This window comes from Sphaerodactylus townsendi, linkage group LG11 (genome assembly GCF_021028975.2).
Source record: "Sphaerodactylus townsendi isolate TG3544 linkage group LG11, MPM_Stown_v2.3, whole genome shotgun sequence".
NCBI classification, from domain to species: Eukaryota; Metazoa; Chordata; class Lepidosauria; order Squamata; family Sphaerodactylidae; genus Sphaerodactylus; species Sphaerodactylus townsendi.
The window spans coordinates 55,624,891-55,642,725 of NC_059435.1; the positions used below are offsets into that span (position 1 = coordinate 55,624,891).

General features: G+C 41.0%; 1 protein-coding gene across 3 annotated transcripts in view; it reads left to right on the top strand.

Annotated features, from left to right (window-relative positions):
- PLXDC2 (plexin domain containing 2) overlaps positions 1-17,835 on the top strand; it is a 247,278-nt gene that overhangs the window by 212,590 nt on the left and 16,853 nt on the right. For all 3 annotated transcript variants that reach the window (XM_048510913.1, XM_048510914.1, XM_048510915.1), the window contains 3 exons: positions 986-1,139; positions 4,160-4,198; positions 16,701-16,861. In XM_048510913.1, the coding sequence (XP_048366870.1) occupies positions 986-1,139; positions 4,160-4,198; positions 16,701-16,861 (354 nt within the window). The remainder of the gene's footprint in view (positions 1-985; positions 1,140-4,159; positions 4,199-16,700; positions 16,862-17,835) is intronic.

Sequence of the window (17,835 nt, forward strand, 5' to 3'; positions counted from 1 at the left end):
ACTTGAAACATCTTCAAATCAACAAAATCAACATCGGTCAAATTCAGAAGGCAACCCTTCTGGGATCTGCACAAATACTATGACGATATATTACAATGTCCTAGGCCTCTGGGTGAGGCTCAAATTGTACTGAAAAGCCAACAACCAATTAAAGAACTGGCAGCTGTGATATTAAACAAAATTAAGTAACAATAGCAATAATAATAAATTGGAGATTTAGCACCAATGGCACAAACCAGCTGAGGTTGCCCCAGTGGTAATCAGCACCTTGGGCGCCATTCCAAAAACACTAGAACAGGATTTGAAACATCTTCAAATTGACAGAATCAACATCTGTCAGATTCTGAAGGCAGCCCTGCTGGGATCATTGGGTCTTTGAAAAATAACAAGGGTCATTGAAAAAGAACATGAGAAGGTCACTAAGTACCATGATTGGAAAATTGAAATATAGCGAGTAGCGACTATGGCACAAGCCAGCTGAGGTTGTCCCAGTGATAATCGGCACCCTGGGTACCATTCCAAAAATGCTAGGCAGCACTTGAAATATCTTCAAATTGACAAAGTCAACCTCTGTCAGATTCAGAAGGCAGCCCTGCTGCGATCCACATGAATACTACACCAATACATTACAATATCCTAGGCCTCTGGGTGAGGCTCAAATTGGAATGAAAGGCCAACAACCAACTAAAGAACTGGCAGCTGTGATAGCAAACAAAATAATATATTTTAATGGGCACGGAGAATGGTATATTTTTGTCCTCCACTGAGGAATCTGTACTCAGCCATCTTTGAGACATCAGTGCTGCTTTTTAAAAGTGTCATTAAAAAACTGACTTGGTTTTAAAATAATTCATGACTTAAGGGTTCCATTTTCATTCACTCCAGACTGACATTTTATGCTGTTTTCAGATGCCTGTACATCTGAGATGAATGGCTTCCACTGAGAACCAATTTTCAGTTTTCTTGTTTGTTTATCCCTCTGTAGTTGAAAGATAAGATTTGTGAGAAGAATGTAGACACAACTGAAATGCCTCCTCACATCACTACTGCTATACAGCAAACCACAATGAGATCCAGAGTTTTAACTACTACCAAAGGCGCCGCAACGTCCCTTCTGCCAACTAGCGTGCCCACAGAAGGTAATGTTAAACAGAAATATATTAGCTGAAAAGGATGCACAAAGTGTAGACATTTGGGAAAGTAATCTATAAATAATTATTATGATTCTAAACTATATTGTAAATCAAGGAACTGTCTTTTCTCCAGGCAACTTTGCTTACAAAATTAACTGGGTTCTTTTTAACATAGTCATGTGGTACTACACATTGGAATTACAGCACAAAAAAGGCATCTAGAAAAATAAAATTTCTGCAACTTGCAGTCCAATTCTATGCAGAGTTACTTCAGTCTAAACCCATAGGATTTTGGACAGTCCAATCCAGAAGGCTTACAGGCAGCACTGGGGTGTAGCCAAAAAGGGAGGAAAACCCAGCTACCTGTGGTTCTGTTTGTGGCATTTATGGCTGTGAAGGCCAGGTGGAAGCCGACCACAGATGGCTCCATCCTGGGAATGTCTCCAGTCCACCCACATTGTGCTGACGGGATGAGGTGCCACATTTGGTTGTCCCAGAGAACCTCAACATCTGCCCACTGGCATTTTTGCCCCTCCACCATGGTAAGTGCCTTGGAGAGAGCAAATCTGTCAGCATGAGCCTGTTCTGCATCCAGGTGGTGATTCCCACCCACCCACCCAACTGGGACAATAGGATTGCAAAGTTACTTACATTCCTGAATTAACATGACAGAGTAATTAATGTAATAATCTGTTGTATGAAGCAATTTAACATCTTCCACCCAGGCCTTCCTATATAAATATTTTGCTAGCAACTGTTGGGTCCTAGGAAAATAGGGTAGTGTTGTGAGGAACCTTCTTGACCTCCTCAGGCAAGCTATTCCATAATGTGAGAGTTCCCACAGAAAATGCATATGAGCAGGTAGTTGCTGATCGTTACCCATTCACACAGCAACACAGTCCTAAACAGAGTTATATATAAGTCCTTTGAAGTCAATGGTCTTTAAAGAGCTTAGAATGACACTGGAAATGTCTTTCTTGGGTTTTTTTTCTACTTTTGTGACTATATGACAAAATTAGTGTTAAACACTTTTTTTATTTTAATGAAGAATTAATGCTGCATTAAAGAAGTAAAAATAATTTTATGATAGACTGTGGTGAGATGTTTTCTGCATGGATTTATCTGCTTAGATTTACCCCTGTTATAAAGAATTCTCTCAATAGCATTTCAAGCTGCTAACACAAAGGTTAAACTTTATAGTCCTCAGAAAGAACGCTTTAAGAGTGATCAGTACAGGATCTGAACGTTAATTCCCAGTACCCCTCTGCTAATAATGTCACTGGTTGTTGGCTGCTCAAATTGACAAGTAATAATAGAAATTTGGAAAACAGTAAGTGTTCAAATTTGGTAGCTTATGTATCGGAAAAATATATAACAGGTGGTGTGTACTGTGGTGCTAAATAACAGCTAAGTCCAGAGGATCCCAAGTGATCACAAAAAGTCATACAAATAAAAATATACTTAAAGGGTTTGTGTTACCTGTGGGAAAGATAAAAGCACTTTTTATTTGCTGTGTGCTAAGTCCAGTAATTGGCTGTGCTATTGATTTTTTCCCATACAGTATGTAATACCTTGGCAAGCTGCACTAAAATTTTACAAATAAAAAATTGGGGAAGAAAAAAGTTTTTATGGTGGTCAAATTCTTCTTCCCAAAAACCCAAGTGTAATTTTTTCATCTTATGATTGTTTGCAGATGGTGCATTTTTCTTCTTATCAATGCTAGCTTCAGCAGATCTATATTGAAATCCATGGGCTTGGAAGGTGTGCTTAGACTGGCATTGTGTAGCTTCTCCTATGTCCTTCTCCCTCCCTGCATGCTTCCTGCTATTTAGGAAACGTATGCTGAATAAAATGATGTCATTATAACAGATACCCAATCTGGATTGGCTACATAGCTTCATCACTGAGAAAAAATGTAGCAGCAGTGCTCTCAGTTGAATGGGAAATATATGGGAAACCACTTGTGGTCAAAATAAAATTACATATTCTACCCTTGCTAACTGGGCCCTGTTTCCTGTCTTGTAGAGCTGTGCGGTTTTCATTGCTTTCCAGTACAGAACAGAGGCAAAGAGCGCTCCTACTTGTATCAGTAATTTAGATGTGGGTGTGTAAGGTGCTGTCAAATCTCAGCTGACTTACAGCAACCCCTGCTGGGTTTTCCAAGGCAGAGGTGGTTTGCCATGGCTGTCCTATGCAGAGTCTTCCTTGGAGGTCTCCTTTTCAAGTACCAATCCAGCTTAGCCTAAATCTGACAAGTTTATTATACCATTCCACAGCCTAGCTCCATGGTGGCGAACCTTTGGCACTCCAGATGTTATGGACTACAATTCCCATCAGCCCCTGCCAGCATGGCCCTAGCTTCATCCTTGCCTTTGCCAGCACTGAAGGTTGAGAAGATATAGAACACTGACTGTAGCTTCCACTGTGACTATGCACCATGGACAAACTGTTTTATCCCTGTTCACACCCTCTCCCAATATCATTGGAGGTGTTTTTCTTATTTCTTATAGAGTTAAAAGTTTCTGAGAAAAGTTCATATACTGCGGTACCACTTTAGCTGTAATTTTCAACTGTATTGTCTGAAGGTTTTCTGCGTTGGCTACTGTGGGATAGTTCAGAGATGCTTGTATCATGGGACAGAAGAAAAGAGGATCTCAGTGATTTCTAGGTTTAGAATCAGACCAGTTAAAGACTTCCTGTAGAAGGCAAAGAAAAATCCATATAACTTCTATAACTTCTGGAAGGTTTTATGGTTTTATTATGGTGTAATTAGACCTTTAAAGTACCTAGTTGATTCCCGTAGCAAAATTTCTTGGGATGTTTTTGAAAATAAGGCCAGAACTGTCAGAGCCAATGAAATTTCTTGATGTTTGCAGCACAGAAGAACAGACTTATTGAACCATAGCCAATAGTGAATTCGGGATCAAACACTGTGTACACGGGAAATAATGAAAATAGCTGATAAAGCATTATATCTTCTTACATATAGTTCCTTGGTCTAATAGCTTTGAATTTCTTTCTTCCAGATGATACTAAGATAGCTCTACACCTAAAAGATAATGGAGGTAAGTGCTGATATTCCTTCACATTCATACAAAAGCATTCATGCAATTTTATAAAATCACATCCCATAGAAAAACATGAATCTGCACCAGAGTGTAGAAATGCTTTTCACTCGATCCACTTCACTGAATCTCAGCTCTGTGACATACACCCCAAAATGCTATGCAGTGCAATAAATATTTATGATTAGCAAAATCTCACTTGTCACGTTTAGCCAAACATCTCTGCATTAGCATAATTGATATCTGGAATTTATACCCCGGCCATCCTTATCTAGGAAGTTAAAGACTGACCTTGCTAGATATCTGTTAATATCAAGTCACAGATGTGTTAATGTAAAAGACACTGGAGCACAATCAAGAAAGGGTGATAAAAACAGATCAATGTTTTCAGTCCTCATGGAATAATTCTCACTTTTTGAATGTCTGGGGTTGTTTAGTGGAAAAGATTGGCTAAGTGACCCCTGTTACATATCTGTACAGTTACATTATGACATGGGGAATAATGTTTATGTATACCTCACAACTATTATATTCACTAAATTGACCCTAGAGTCATTCACTTCAACTGGCCTTTAGTTGTTACTCCACCTTGAAACAGTTTGTACCTTGTTTATCTTTAAGCAAGACTATGTAGCTTTAAAATTAAATTGGTTTGATTTTTTAAAAGCCAACAAATTGATTTGATTATGTAGCATCGCTTTGCTTGACTTGGGTGCTTTCACTTCAAACAAAAAAAGGCAGAAAAAACAGCCTTCTAAGTGGCACAAGATTTGTCACCCCACCCCACCCCCAAACGCTAACCACTGGTTTTTGAAGTGGTGATGAATCTTCCATTGTTCACTGGGTTTTAGCATAGCTTTTAGATTAGGCTTGATAACACTTGTCTCGCTTTTCTTTTTACTTGCTGTGCTTTGTCAGCCTTTCAGATGGAGAAGTCAGTCTGAAGCCAGACAAATAAAGAATCATCAGTTTTTTCCAGAATAGATCTCCTATTAAACTCTTATCGAAAGGGAGAAGTAAGTTATATCTGATCAATGAGCCCCTGTCATTAGTTATGCCCCTTTGAGGCAGAACAATCAATACTTGATTAGAAACAGCCAAGGGATTCTTAAAAATTCTACCATTCCTTTCATGCCAGAACATTTAAGGCCATCATTTATCACAGGGTAACTTAATTACATTTTAAATCATACCATTGGTATAGGTCAAGCTGTTCCGACCTTTTATTTTTATATGGAAATCACCTGTAATTAAAGGCATTAAACACCTGTGGTAGCGCTGAATGGCCTCTCTCATTTGAAATTCCATTTCACTTTTATCTCCTTCTCCCTGCTTCTAAACGCTGTCATTTCTGATTTACCCAGATGCATGGAGTCTTTTGAAGTACAGGCTGCCTTTTTATATGTCCCAGCTCAGCATTTTTGATATTGTAAAGTGGATTGATAGATGTAGCTAAGCAAGAATAACCAGTTCAGCCTGCTGCTTGCCTAGAATCTTGAAGGATTGTTGAATTCCTGGGGTCCTCAAGATGACCTCTCAACAATCCCATAATTATTTTTAAAGTGAATTTTACAGCTAGAACAATTTGGATAGTTTAAGATTCTTTCCTCTCTAGTACGGCTGTTGTATATATTGTTCTGCTTAAAAGAAAATGAAGACGTATAAATGTTGTACTAATTTGATCTCTGTCTTTAAAGGCATCACATTGGGGTCTGTGACTGTCACCAAAGGTAGTTGCTCAGTTGTAGACAAAACATTTAAATAACTGAAAAAAACCCATTTCACAAGACAGAAATCTGCAAATAGCAAGGGTCTATTGTACAGGATTCTCACTTTCAAGATGAGAATTCTTAGAGGCTACTGTAGAATTCAACTGGTAGTCAGAGAAAGGGTATTTATATTTCACATATCACACACCGTGTTCCACTCCTGCTCATAATATGTGTGCATAGAATGCAGTTGTCTAACTATAGAGATCCTGAACCGGGACTACCTAACAGAGCTGGAATTGCAATACAGAGAAAGGACTGAAAAAAGGTCGCAAAGGAGGATCTTCTCACACACTAACAATGTATCCAGCTACTCTTAATAGCAGCAGTGGCGTAGTGGCTAAGAGCAGTGGCTAAGAGCAGGTGCACTCTGATCTGGAGGAACCGGGTTTGATTCCCAGCTCTGCCACTTGAGTTGTGGAGGCTTATCTGAGGAATTCAGATTAGCCTGTACACTCCCACACATGCCAGCTGGGTGACCTTGGGCTAGTCACAGTTCTTCTGAGCTCTCTCAGCCCCACCCACCTCACAGGGTGTTTGTTGTGAGGGGGGAAGGGCAAGGAGATTGTAAGCCCCTTTGAGTCTCCTACAGGAGAGAAAGGGGGGATATAAATCCAAACTCTTCTTCTTCTTAATGTGGTATTTTTGAAATTAACTGATAAAACTGAGACCATATGTTCATAAATAGCTGTTTCTAAATGCAGTACAGTCACAATTATAGCTACAGTCCTGAAAATGTTTTTCTTGTTACTGTTTACTCTGGAAATACTTCCCTATCTTTTAATAATGGGATGTATCTTGAACATATAATTTATGAAGCATCCTATAGGAATAGTGTGGGAATCTGGTTTATGAGGACTCATGAGAAGGCATAAAGTTGTGCATTTCTTTAGGAGCCCTCTTGTACCTTTTCCTCTATAATTTGACCATTCATAAATTGAAGCTTCAGAATGTCACTTAGCCAGAACAGAATCTTCTTAAACATATATTAGGGCTTAAGCATATGTATTCCAAATCCAGCCTAGGAAACAGAGGACTCTACATCCAACAGTATTCCAGTATGATGCCCACACTGTCTAACACAGGGGTAGGGAACCTTTAACACTCAAAGAGCCATTTGGACCCATTTTCCACTGGAAAAGAAAACACTTGGAGCCGCAAATAATTTTTGACATTTAAAATAAAGATAACACTGTATATATTGGGTTTTTTTACCTTTTACTCCACTCATTCTGAGAAGCGCATGGATGCACCCGCCCTGCTGCCTGCAGGGCGGGCAAGGATGGGACCAGCGGCTTGGCCTTGCCGGCCGCCGGGAAAGCGCCCGCCCCACTCCAACGGGGTGGGCGAGAGGGGAAGCCTGCGGCACTGCCCAGCCGGCCACGGGCAATTGGTGTGCCCGCCCTGCTGCCTGCAGGGCAGGCAAGGATGAAGCCGGCGGCTCGGCTCGTGGAGCCGCAGTGCAAGGGCAGAAGAGCCGCATGCGGCTCTCGAGCCGCAGGTTCCCTACCCCTGGTCTAACACATGGTCTGTGTCAGGAGTCCTCAACATGGTGCCAGCCACCACTTTTCCTGGAACCCATCAAGTGTTTTTAGAAAGTGGGTGGGGCCAGGCAAGGTTTTTCCCCCAGCAGGGTATCTAATTGACCAATGGAGATTTGATGAGTTGTTCAGTTTAAAAGAGGTTCTGTTAAACTTTGCTTTTGCCTGAAATATTGCTTTTAGAGTTATGCATAACCTCACTCCCTGACACTGTGGTCATCTCCACCTTCTGTGGCAGCCATTTTGTGGTTGCACCCAGCGTTGTGTGTCAGAATTCCAGAGGTGCTCACAGACTCAGAAGGTTAGGGACCCGTGGTTTGTGGTATTTGTCACACACCCTGAGATCCTTGTGTGAGTTTGCTTCCATTTCCCTTTTGCTTCTTTTATTGCCAGAAATCCAAATGGTCTTCTGTGTGACCAAAGGTACTTCTACTGTTCCCGCTTCAACTGCACCTTCAAATCATTCCTGCATTATTCCCAAGAGCCCCCTGACTTTCAGGAGCAGCTTTTGTGGATACCAGGCAAATTGATGTGGGAAAAGCAGGAAAATGCCATTGTTGTGCTTCAAATTCTTTTGACCCAACCCATCAGCATTCTAATTTTTCATTCTAGTCCATGCCCACTTCTACATTCAGAAACAATTACTCGAACACTAAACTTATTTATCTGCCCATAGATTTATTAATTACAGCCCTGTTTTCAGTTGGGCAATAAAATTATTTCTCTCACATAATCATAGCTTTTTAAAATCAAAGCCAGTAATTAACTGCCTCTGTACATGAATTACAAAAAGCTATCACTGCAATCAAATCTAGGCAAGGCAAATCAATTTGTGCGCACTTCTAAACGAAAGGACAATCAAAGCTGCACCTAAAAGGAGTGGTAAGAAGAAAACCATAATGTCAAAAGAAGAAAACCATGCTGATAACTGTATTGTAAGATTCTGCTGTGCCCCCACCCCAAATGTGCGGACACATCACACTCCTTGAAGCAAGTCCTCAGTGCCAGATCTTTTATCAGGGCGGCAATTGTATTCTAAATATATATATATAATTGCTTTGTTTACTTGTAAGTATTTTCTACTTCTGTATGGGAATGAGTTATGTTTAAGACACTCTTTTAACAAAAAGACTGTTTAAATGTCTGCTGGAATAGAAAGTGCTGAAGTCATTCATCCTGGGAAAACAGCCTCCCAGATTAATAATCTTTACTTTGAGGAAATTTAATGTAGTCACACTGATAAATTGCTTTCACTTCAGCTTGTTTTGTGGGGTTTTGGAATATGCTCAGAAGAGCATTGGTGTAAGACGTCTGGATTTGCTCCAGATTCACATCTTCCCCTCTTCACCAAGCACCATTTTTTACTGCAAATATCGCTGTGGTAAATGTGCAGAATAAGGTATAAATTACACAAGAACAGAATTCAAATAGTTACTATTTGTTCTCTTGAATAATGGTTCTTCCTTTCTTTATGGACCAGATGCCAAAACCATACTTTGTTTCTAAAACCAATAAAATGAATGGATAGCTGGACAGTCACTGCATTAGGCAATTCTGTCCTCTTTTATACTGGAACAACAAGCTCTGAGGAGAGAAATATGCAGGAAGTTTGCAATAGAGCTTAGTTATATTTAAAAGAGGCCCATCTACATTAAGCGGTAGATATCCCTTAACTCAGTTAACTGTTCTAATCTCAAGAGTTAAAAATGTAATTCACAAATCAGGTATCTGCAGCAGTTCCATTGACTTCTTATCAATGAACTGTCTATCCTGAGTCTCTTTCCCTTCTCCAAAGTATCATTTCCATCCCACTGAAATGCTGCCAGAATGTTGCATGGGTGTCTCAAGTTGCCAGATAGCAAAATCAGGAAGAGAAGAGCTAGGCACACTATGCATGGAATGCTTACCTCAGGACTCTTCTCTGCGCAGTGGGATTTCCTTGCATTTGTAATGGGCACTCGCATTTCTGTTTACGTGCAAGGAGGCATTCCCTCCTAGGTGCACAGTTTTTTCTGCAGAGAACTCTCCCAACCTGGTTCCCTTAACTCTGCCCTTTAATAGCCTTAAAGGCACATATCTCATCATACTTGGGAGTCTCAACACTAGAGCTGATATTCTATCCCCCTCCTTTCCCCTCCTTTCTTTCTTGCTGCAAGAGAAGAGAAGCTTATTTTAAAACAGAATCTTGTCTAAAATAAAGTTTTAAAAGCCCTTCCAATCATTGGAAGCAGAGTGGGGGGAGGGGGGAACTGGAGCCAAAAAGATGCCCTGTTTGTACTATTCCTTGCAAAAGCTTTCTCTGTTGTTATTATATTGAGATATTGATCTCTTGATATGAGCACTGAGAAACAGGAAAGTGCTGGCAGCATGGAGGGGGGCAATGAGAAAGGCATGCAAAGTGACATGAGGAAATGGGAAGGCTGGTGGTGGGTGGTAGGAAGATGTCTGTGGCAAAGCTGTGCTGACTGGCAAATCTGCCTGCTCTGGCTGCAAAGCAAATTAAAAGTCATGCTAAAAGTGGTCTCGCTTGCCTCAGAGAGAATGGAAAGTGAAAGTGGGGCTCCCTGTACAAGGCCTGTACAAGAAATCTTGCTCTGGCAGACATTTACCCCCATTGTGCAACAAGCACATTGTGCATAATCAGCCCTACAGTGCCAAATATTTGCATGGCTATGAATCAAATGAGAATTATAACTTCTGTTTTCAAACCATTTATTGTGAAATAATCAGATTGTCCTTCGTTCCCAATATTCCATTTAAAAGAGTTGGTTTGTGAATGTATGTAAGCTGGTTTACACATCAGTGCCTTATTATCTACTCCAGCTGTCAGTAACAACTCTCATCTCAGTCATAAGTCTTGCCTAGGCTTACTCATTTAATCTTGTTGCCTAAAATCATTCCTTGGACATGTTGGTAATTGAACCGTGGATGTATGCATGCCATTTTCTGTTCCCTGCTACAGAAGGAAGACAACAGATTTGACTAGTGTTTGCCCATGTTTCTTTGCATGACAGGTTATCAATAATGTTTGCCAGAGATGCTGTCTGTTGTGGTTACCTTGGATGCCACTGTAGTATCTAGATTAGATTACTGTAGTGTGCTTTAAGTGGAACTGTTTTTGAAAGTGTTCCGAAACTTCAGTCAATGCAGAATGCTGCAGCCAGGATGTTGACTGGAATGTAAGGTCCATATCATTCCGGTCTTAGCCCATATATACTAGCTTTCAGTCTGTTTCCAGGCACAAATCAAACTGTTGATGTTGACCACGAGAGTCCCATTTGGTTTGGGACCAACATACCTGAAGGACTGCCTACTCCCTTATGACATCTTCCAAGGCCCTTCTTTGGGTACCCCCATCTTCTGAGATTAGAAAGATGGCAATCCAGTACAGACTCAGCACCAAAACTGTGGAATCTTTTTCCATAGAGGTGTGCCCTTTCTGTTACCATCTTCTGCCAGCACTGGCGTAATGCCCATTGGGCAAGGTGTGCAGCTGCCCAGGGCATCAACTTGTGGGGGGGCATCAAAATCCTGGGTTTGTTTTTGGGTATTTTTAGTGGTTTTTAGGCTATCGGCACCAACATTTCAGCATATCATCAGGAGGCTGTCCTTATGCTACCCCCCAGGTTTGGTGAGGTTTGGTTTAGGGGGTCCAAAGTTATGGATCCTCAAAGGGGTACCCATCCCACATTCTTTGCTAAGGAGATGGGGGCTACCCTTTTGAGGGTCCATAACTTTGGACCCCCTGAACCAAACTGCACCAAACCTTGGGGTTTCCATCAAGACAGTATACAGATGATGCCCTGGAATTTTGGTGCTGATACGTCCAAGAATGCCCTCCCTACAAGAACATCCTGAAATTTGCCCAAGAATCTTTGTTCTGCATTGAGTTTTCTGCATTGCTGTCAATGGGGGTTGCAGGCTGGGGGGGCACATTTCTGAAGGCACAGTCTCAAAGCTTTCAGGGTCTCATCAGGAGACTGCCCTAATGATACCCCCCAGGTTTGGTGCAGTTTGGTTCAGGGGGGCCAAAGTTATGGACCCTCAAAACTGTAGCCCCCATCTCCTATTAGCTCCCATTGGAAACAATGGGGGAATGGGGCACCCCCTTTGGGAGTCCATAACTTTGGACTCCCTGAACCAAACCTCACCAAACTTGATGGGTAGGGACAGTCTCCTGATGATACGCTGAAATTGTAGTGCTGATATATCTAAAAATGCACCCGCTGCATGCACCAATGTCCTGGGGCAAAAAAAAATTGGTCGTGGTGGAGTGGCTGACCATGGGGGGGGGCATCCAACTCAGGTTTTGCCCAGGGCTACAATTTGCCTCGTTATTCCCCTGTCTGCCAGCAGTTGAAAACTTTTTTGTTTCATTTATCTTACCATAAATGATCCTTTCTTCCTGCCCAATATTTTAATTATTGTTTTATATTTTTATACGTATTTAGAGATGGCTTTTCATTGCTTAGTGATGTTGGTTTTAATAGTTTTGAAATGTTGTTTTATTGTGTATGTTTTAATTTGTAAGTCAACTTCGTAGGTTAGGAGGGCAGAAAGGTGAGGGATAAATTTTGTAAAATGAATAAAAGTTCAAAAATAGTTTGGAGGGTCAGGGTTAGGAAGCCAAGCATCTTTTCTACAAGCTTAGTTATGCTGGTCTTTTTCTGCCAACAGCAGATGTGCTGTGATAAGCTTAATAAGTTCTTTTTACCTGCAAAAGGGTTTGAGATTTCTTTCACCCTTCTATTCCATCACTTTGTAACAAAACTGTCAGGTGATATCTGCCAGAGTTGACAACCTTCTTCATTGTCTGTGCAAACAGAATGAAACCAATTTCCCTTATATGTCCGAACCTTGCGGTTATCAGTTTCTTGGACTTGAGTTATGTAAATTTTCAGTTGGTTCCATTTCTTGATGCTTAAAAGGCCACATATATGGATTCATATTGTTTAATTGTTTTTATGTATGAATATAAACACTGTGTGTGTGTGTGTTGTGTACACACACACACACACATTGCATTTGGCATACTGATCACTATTTTAATGCTTTAAAAGCAGAAGCTAGCACAAATAGTGACAGGCTGATAATCGTATATGCTGTCTGGAAGTGACAGAATTCTCATTTACAAACCTGGATGCTAAACACTGTATGAATATCAAATCAGAATTCCTTTATGGTTCTTAGTTGCTGGCTATTGGTTTCGTTGAAATATGGAATTATTTAATACATCTGTGGTCTATATCTCATATGAATAAAATAATGTTTTTGAAGTGTGCATGTAAATGCTGTGAAGCTGTTTAACTCGCACATATTGCTACAAAGGAAGTACAATGTAGATCATATTGCATATTTTCAGTTTCCTGAAAATGCATTGGTTCTCCTCATGGTTACTTTGTGCAAAATAGTATGAATCAACGGTGATTGCCAGTGAAATATGCCCAGAAGATCATTTCAGAAATCATATTTTAAAGACTATATCCATAACAGGCTGCTCCACTCCATGACTTGAACATCCATGCCTTCCCACCTTCCAGCATTACTGCTGGCAAAATCTGCACCCCAATAGTGTAATCCTATGCAGTTATTCTTATCTGAGGCCATTGATTTTAGGCCTTAGCTTTGCCAAGGATTGGATTGGAATCCAAATGAAATGGGAGTATAACAGCTATGTGTGGCATTTTTATCTGACCATTCTTCCAAGGAACTCAGGGTGATATTGATGGGTGTCTGTCCCTCCAATTTGTCTTCATAAGAACTCTGTGGGATAAGTCAGGCTGAGGAAAGGTCATTCTGCAAATTTTATGGCAGGGGGTTAGACTTGATGACCCTTGTGGTTTCTTCCAACTCTATGATTCTAGGAGTGAGCTGGAGGAGGACCTGCTTGCCGATGCCAGAAACCCCAGTTGCTGCTTGCCCAAGATGCTGGTCCTCTTGCTGTGGGCTTGCACTGTCCTCTTAAAGAACCCAGCTAGCTGAGGGGGAATTTCCAGGAACAGCTGCTCCCCTCCCCCTTCTCTAATTTTAACTTGGAATTGACACTCTCCAACAGGGGTGTATCTACAAAAAAAAGCAGACGGGGTGCATTGTAAACTATTTTCTGTAGATATGCCCCTGCTCTCAGGGAAAAGGGGAACTGGAAGAATGACAAGAGGGGAAAGGAGAATTGTAGAAATTACCCGTCTACTCCAGATCCAACCCAAGCTGGGGATTGGGGGGGGCAGAAAAATTTCCTGAGGCAAGAAGTTCTAAAAACACCCCTATTGTATGTCCATCAGTCTCATCTCAGGATGAGCAGGCAGAGCAGGAAAGCTGCCACCATTTTTTAACCTTGGGCACTAGGTGGTCTTTCAGATACATGGTTCTAAACCAGTTCATGATTTAAAGCCAACCACACCATTTTTGAATTGGATCTGTTTAAACCAGTTACCGGGACAGCTAGTATAAAACTGGTGAAATGTGATCTGTGTGATGGGCCCTAGTTATAACCAATTCAGTTGCCTTCTGAACCAGTTACAGCTCCCAGACATTCTTCAAAGGCAGTGCCATGTAGAGTGTGTTACAGTAACCTTATCTGGAGGTAACCAAGCAGAGGCGTAGCTAGACCAGAGTTTGCCCGGTGCACACTCTGGTTTTTGCGATCCCCCCATGCCCCTCCGTGCACCCCACTTACTTTTAGGAAAGGAGCAGGCTGGAGAAGAAGGCCGGAAGCTGCCTGCATTGCCTAGGCCTGGTGGGAACTACATTTCCCAGGGACACCAGGCCCAGGCAACGCAGGCAGGCTTCCAGCCTTCTTCTCCAGCCTGCTCCTTTCCTAAAAGTAAGTGGGGAGCGCCGCAGGAGGGAGGGGGATTTTTCCACCCCCCACGTGACTACAAATGGTGCGCCCGGTGCATTGCGCAACCCCCGTCCCCTGGTGGCTTCACCACTGTAACCAAGACATCCATAACTGTGGCCTGCAATAGCTGCAGTGAGAAAACCAGCCCAAGTCAGTAAAATGAACTCCTTGCAAGCATATCAACTGCTTCTCAGCTAGCAGAGTTGGAAACAACCACCCCATCCCTACATTACAACATGTTTTTCTGGATGGAGTTGTGGTTCCCATTAAACAATATATAAACCTTATTCTGATTCAGCTCTGCTATATGTACTATCTGTTTTTTGATGTGCCCAGGTAGAATAGCCACTGATGAAGACAGATCAGGGCAGGAAGGAGCTGAATGGAAACTCAGAGCATCATTTGCCAGTTACCTTTTGTGAAGAAATGTCCTGTTCTCTTGATAATTCTGGGAACATGTTCTGAGTTGGGACTTCTTGCCTTTCCCCTGTCATGTGGTCCAGATGGCATCCCTAGAGAAAAGTTTATTATTTGTTTGTTGGGGGGGTTGTTTATTAAAATTTATTATTTATTAAGATTTATATCCTACCTTTCCTCTTGATTCAAAGTGGCTTGCAATAATAGTTTAGTCAGTGTAGTCCTTTGTTGGCTCGTGGCCATCCAAAAGATGAGAACATTAGAGAAGAGAGCTTCTTCCTCATGTTCAGAGAATTTATAATCCTCCTTTGGGATTTCATCCCTTTCTGGGGTGAGTCCTGGCCTTCCTGCCTCAACAGGAATTGCTGTCTTATTTGTATAAGTATGCTCTTGAGTGACCTGTGTTTGGGAAAGAGTTGACTCATCCCCTATAGTTTCCATTTTTCAAGTCCTTTACTGGTATTGAACCTCCTGGGGCATGTGTAGACTGTAGCCCCAATTAACAAAATACTATGGAGTTTAGAGTGGGTGGCATTTCTCAACAATTTGCAGAAGAGCAGCCAAGAGATTGATTAATTGATTTAATGTGGCATGGTTACCCTTCATAATTATGTTGAGAGATCTTAGTAAATCTAGAGGAGGACACCAGAAAATGAATTCTGACTCCTATTTTGTCCACTCCATTGCTAAATGATGGCTGAAGTATTCAGTGTAGTAAATTCTTTCCCTTCCCTTCAACTGACTCACCACATACGATTGTTCATAGCAAACATTATGTTTGTCCTGGCAGGAGTCGCATTATATGTGGCAGAGATAGCATTATTTATTCCAAGGCTTTGTGGCCCTATAGAAAGAGCAGAGTGTCTTGCAATCCCAAAAGCAGTATAATTCATACAATGACCCATCAAACCAGATTACCAAATTACTGATTTAGAAAGTACGAACATAAAAATCTATAATACAATAAACTTACAACTGCTATTCATTTTCTAAAAATGTCTTGTTGAACAATTGCACCACTATCTGTGCCTTAAAGCTGATACAGCCTTTTTGTGCTTTTGATGTCAGTGTACAAACTGCTTTCCAAACAGCATACATGAATTTTAAGTCTTCTTTTAATGCCTCGATGGAGGGTTTGTATTTATGTCACAACAAGCTAATTAACTCGTTGTTAACTATCCCATCTGTTTTAGCTGCTCAGGGTGTCCAAAACCAAAATCATTCTTAGCTGGCAGAATCAAATGTTAATAAACAGTGCAGTCCTATACCTATTTCTTCCAGTTTAGCCCATGGATTCAGTGGGCTGAGGCTGAAGTAACTCTGCATAGGATTGCGCTGTAAATGTACTAAACAAATGGCAGCAGAGTTAATAATCAGAATTTTAGACAGGTGAGTTGAGGAGATGTGTTTCTATAGTCAACACTTTCTGTCACTTTGTGCGCATGTTGCTGTACTGCTCAGTAGTTTAGCAAAATGATAGCTCTCAGCAATATTTTTATCTGGTACCTGGGCTCTCTTCAGATCAAAATAATGGAGGGCCCTTTAACACCCATCTGCTCCACAGTAACACTGAACTTTGGAAACCCATATTCACCACTATCCCACTTTTAGTTGCTCTTCGTCAGACAGACTTGTGACTATTCTTAACTTAAAGATATGATAACATAAGCTTTCCAAAAAATATTCAGTTAATGCATGAGGTTTGTAGATGAGTGCTGATATGTTTTCAGGAAACGCCAAATGCAGACTAACTGTTCAGTTAATTTAGAAATGTTAGAATGCCTGAGTTAAATTTGCATGGGGCTACGGCAATGTTTTTATTAGGCTAAAAATAATAAAAGTGGCTTTTTGTTGACATTATAGGAGTATCCCACCAAAAAACCAAAAAATACAAGTGAAATCATGCCAGACGTAATCCAATTTTTTTCCTGCAGCCTCAACCGATGACAGTGCAGCAGAGAAGAAAGGTGCAACTCTTCATGCTGGCTTAATTGTTGGAATTTTCATCCTGGTCCTGATTGTGGCAGCCGCTGTCCTTGTGACAGTTTACATGTACCATCATCCAACATCAGCAGCGAGTCTTTTCTTTATCGAGGTGAGCTGCCTTTATGATAATAGATCACTGAGTCTGCCGCCTATTATCTTCTCAGGGCCTGGTCTGTTTCCTATATGGGCTCTGAAGGATTCTCTGAGTCCCGATAAGTGCCTCCATTCATCTTTTCTTGTCCAGTTGTTGTTTTTATTTGATTTACAACATTTGGCCTTTAGCTGAGGAGTAAGATAACTGGCAGGGAGCACATCTCCAGCCAGTTAAACAGCTCTGAATTTGAACATGACCTTTTCCCACAAAAATGTGTTAAATGACAAGCCTAGAAAATCATTGAGTTCTAAGAATAATTGCTGAGGTCACGTAGTCTATCTCCATCCAGCCTTCAATTCATCTTGGCCGTAGTCCACCACTGCTTCACATGGTCTCCTGATTAATTCTAGTTTATTGTTTGCATTATCAGCTATGGCAAACAGTTATACTCAAGGTGTAACACTGTATATTCAGAATTTGCTTTCTTTTCATTGTTTCATAAAGAGAGTCCCATTTCAAATACAGTTGCAGCAACAATATGATGCCCACATTTCTGGCACCTGCAGGAAAGCTTCAGTTATTTTAATTTTATAGTAAACTAATGCCTAAAGAACTAATGGCAGCTAATATATGTCCCCATGGCAGTTTCCCTTCCTGGTAGTTTACTGGGTGAGACTTACTTAGCTTCAGAAACAGAACTGTTTTTCCAGATCATTTTTTTTTAGCAGAGGCACTATTCAGTATACATGGATACGTTTGACCACCTGCAGAGATGAATTAGAACCATTGTAATCTTCTGGTTGGGTGTGCATATGAATTACTGTGTAATTGGCATAGCCATTACATGAAATGGGTTAGCCATTAAACAAGCCTGGGATTTTTGTGTTTGTGCCTCCAATCAAGTGTAAACTGTTATCAGGAACTGTTGTTTGGAGGGGAGGGAATTTATGATTTTCGTGAAATAAAAACTTCAGTTTGCCGAGAAAGGC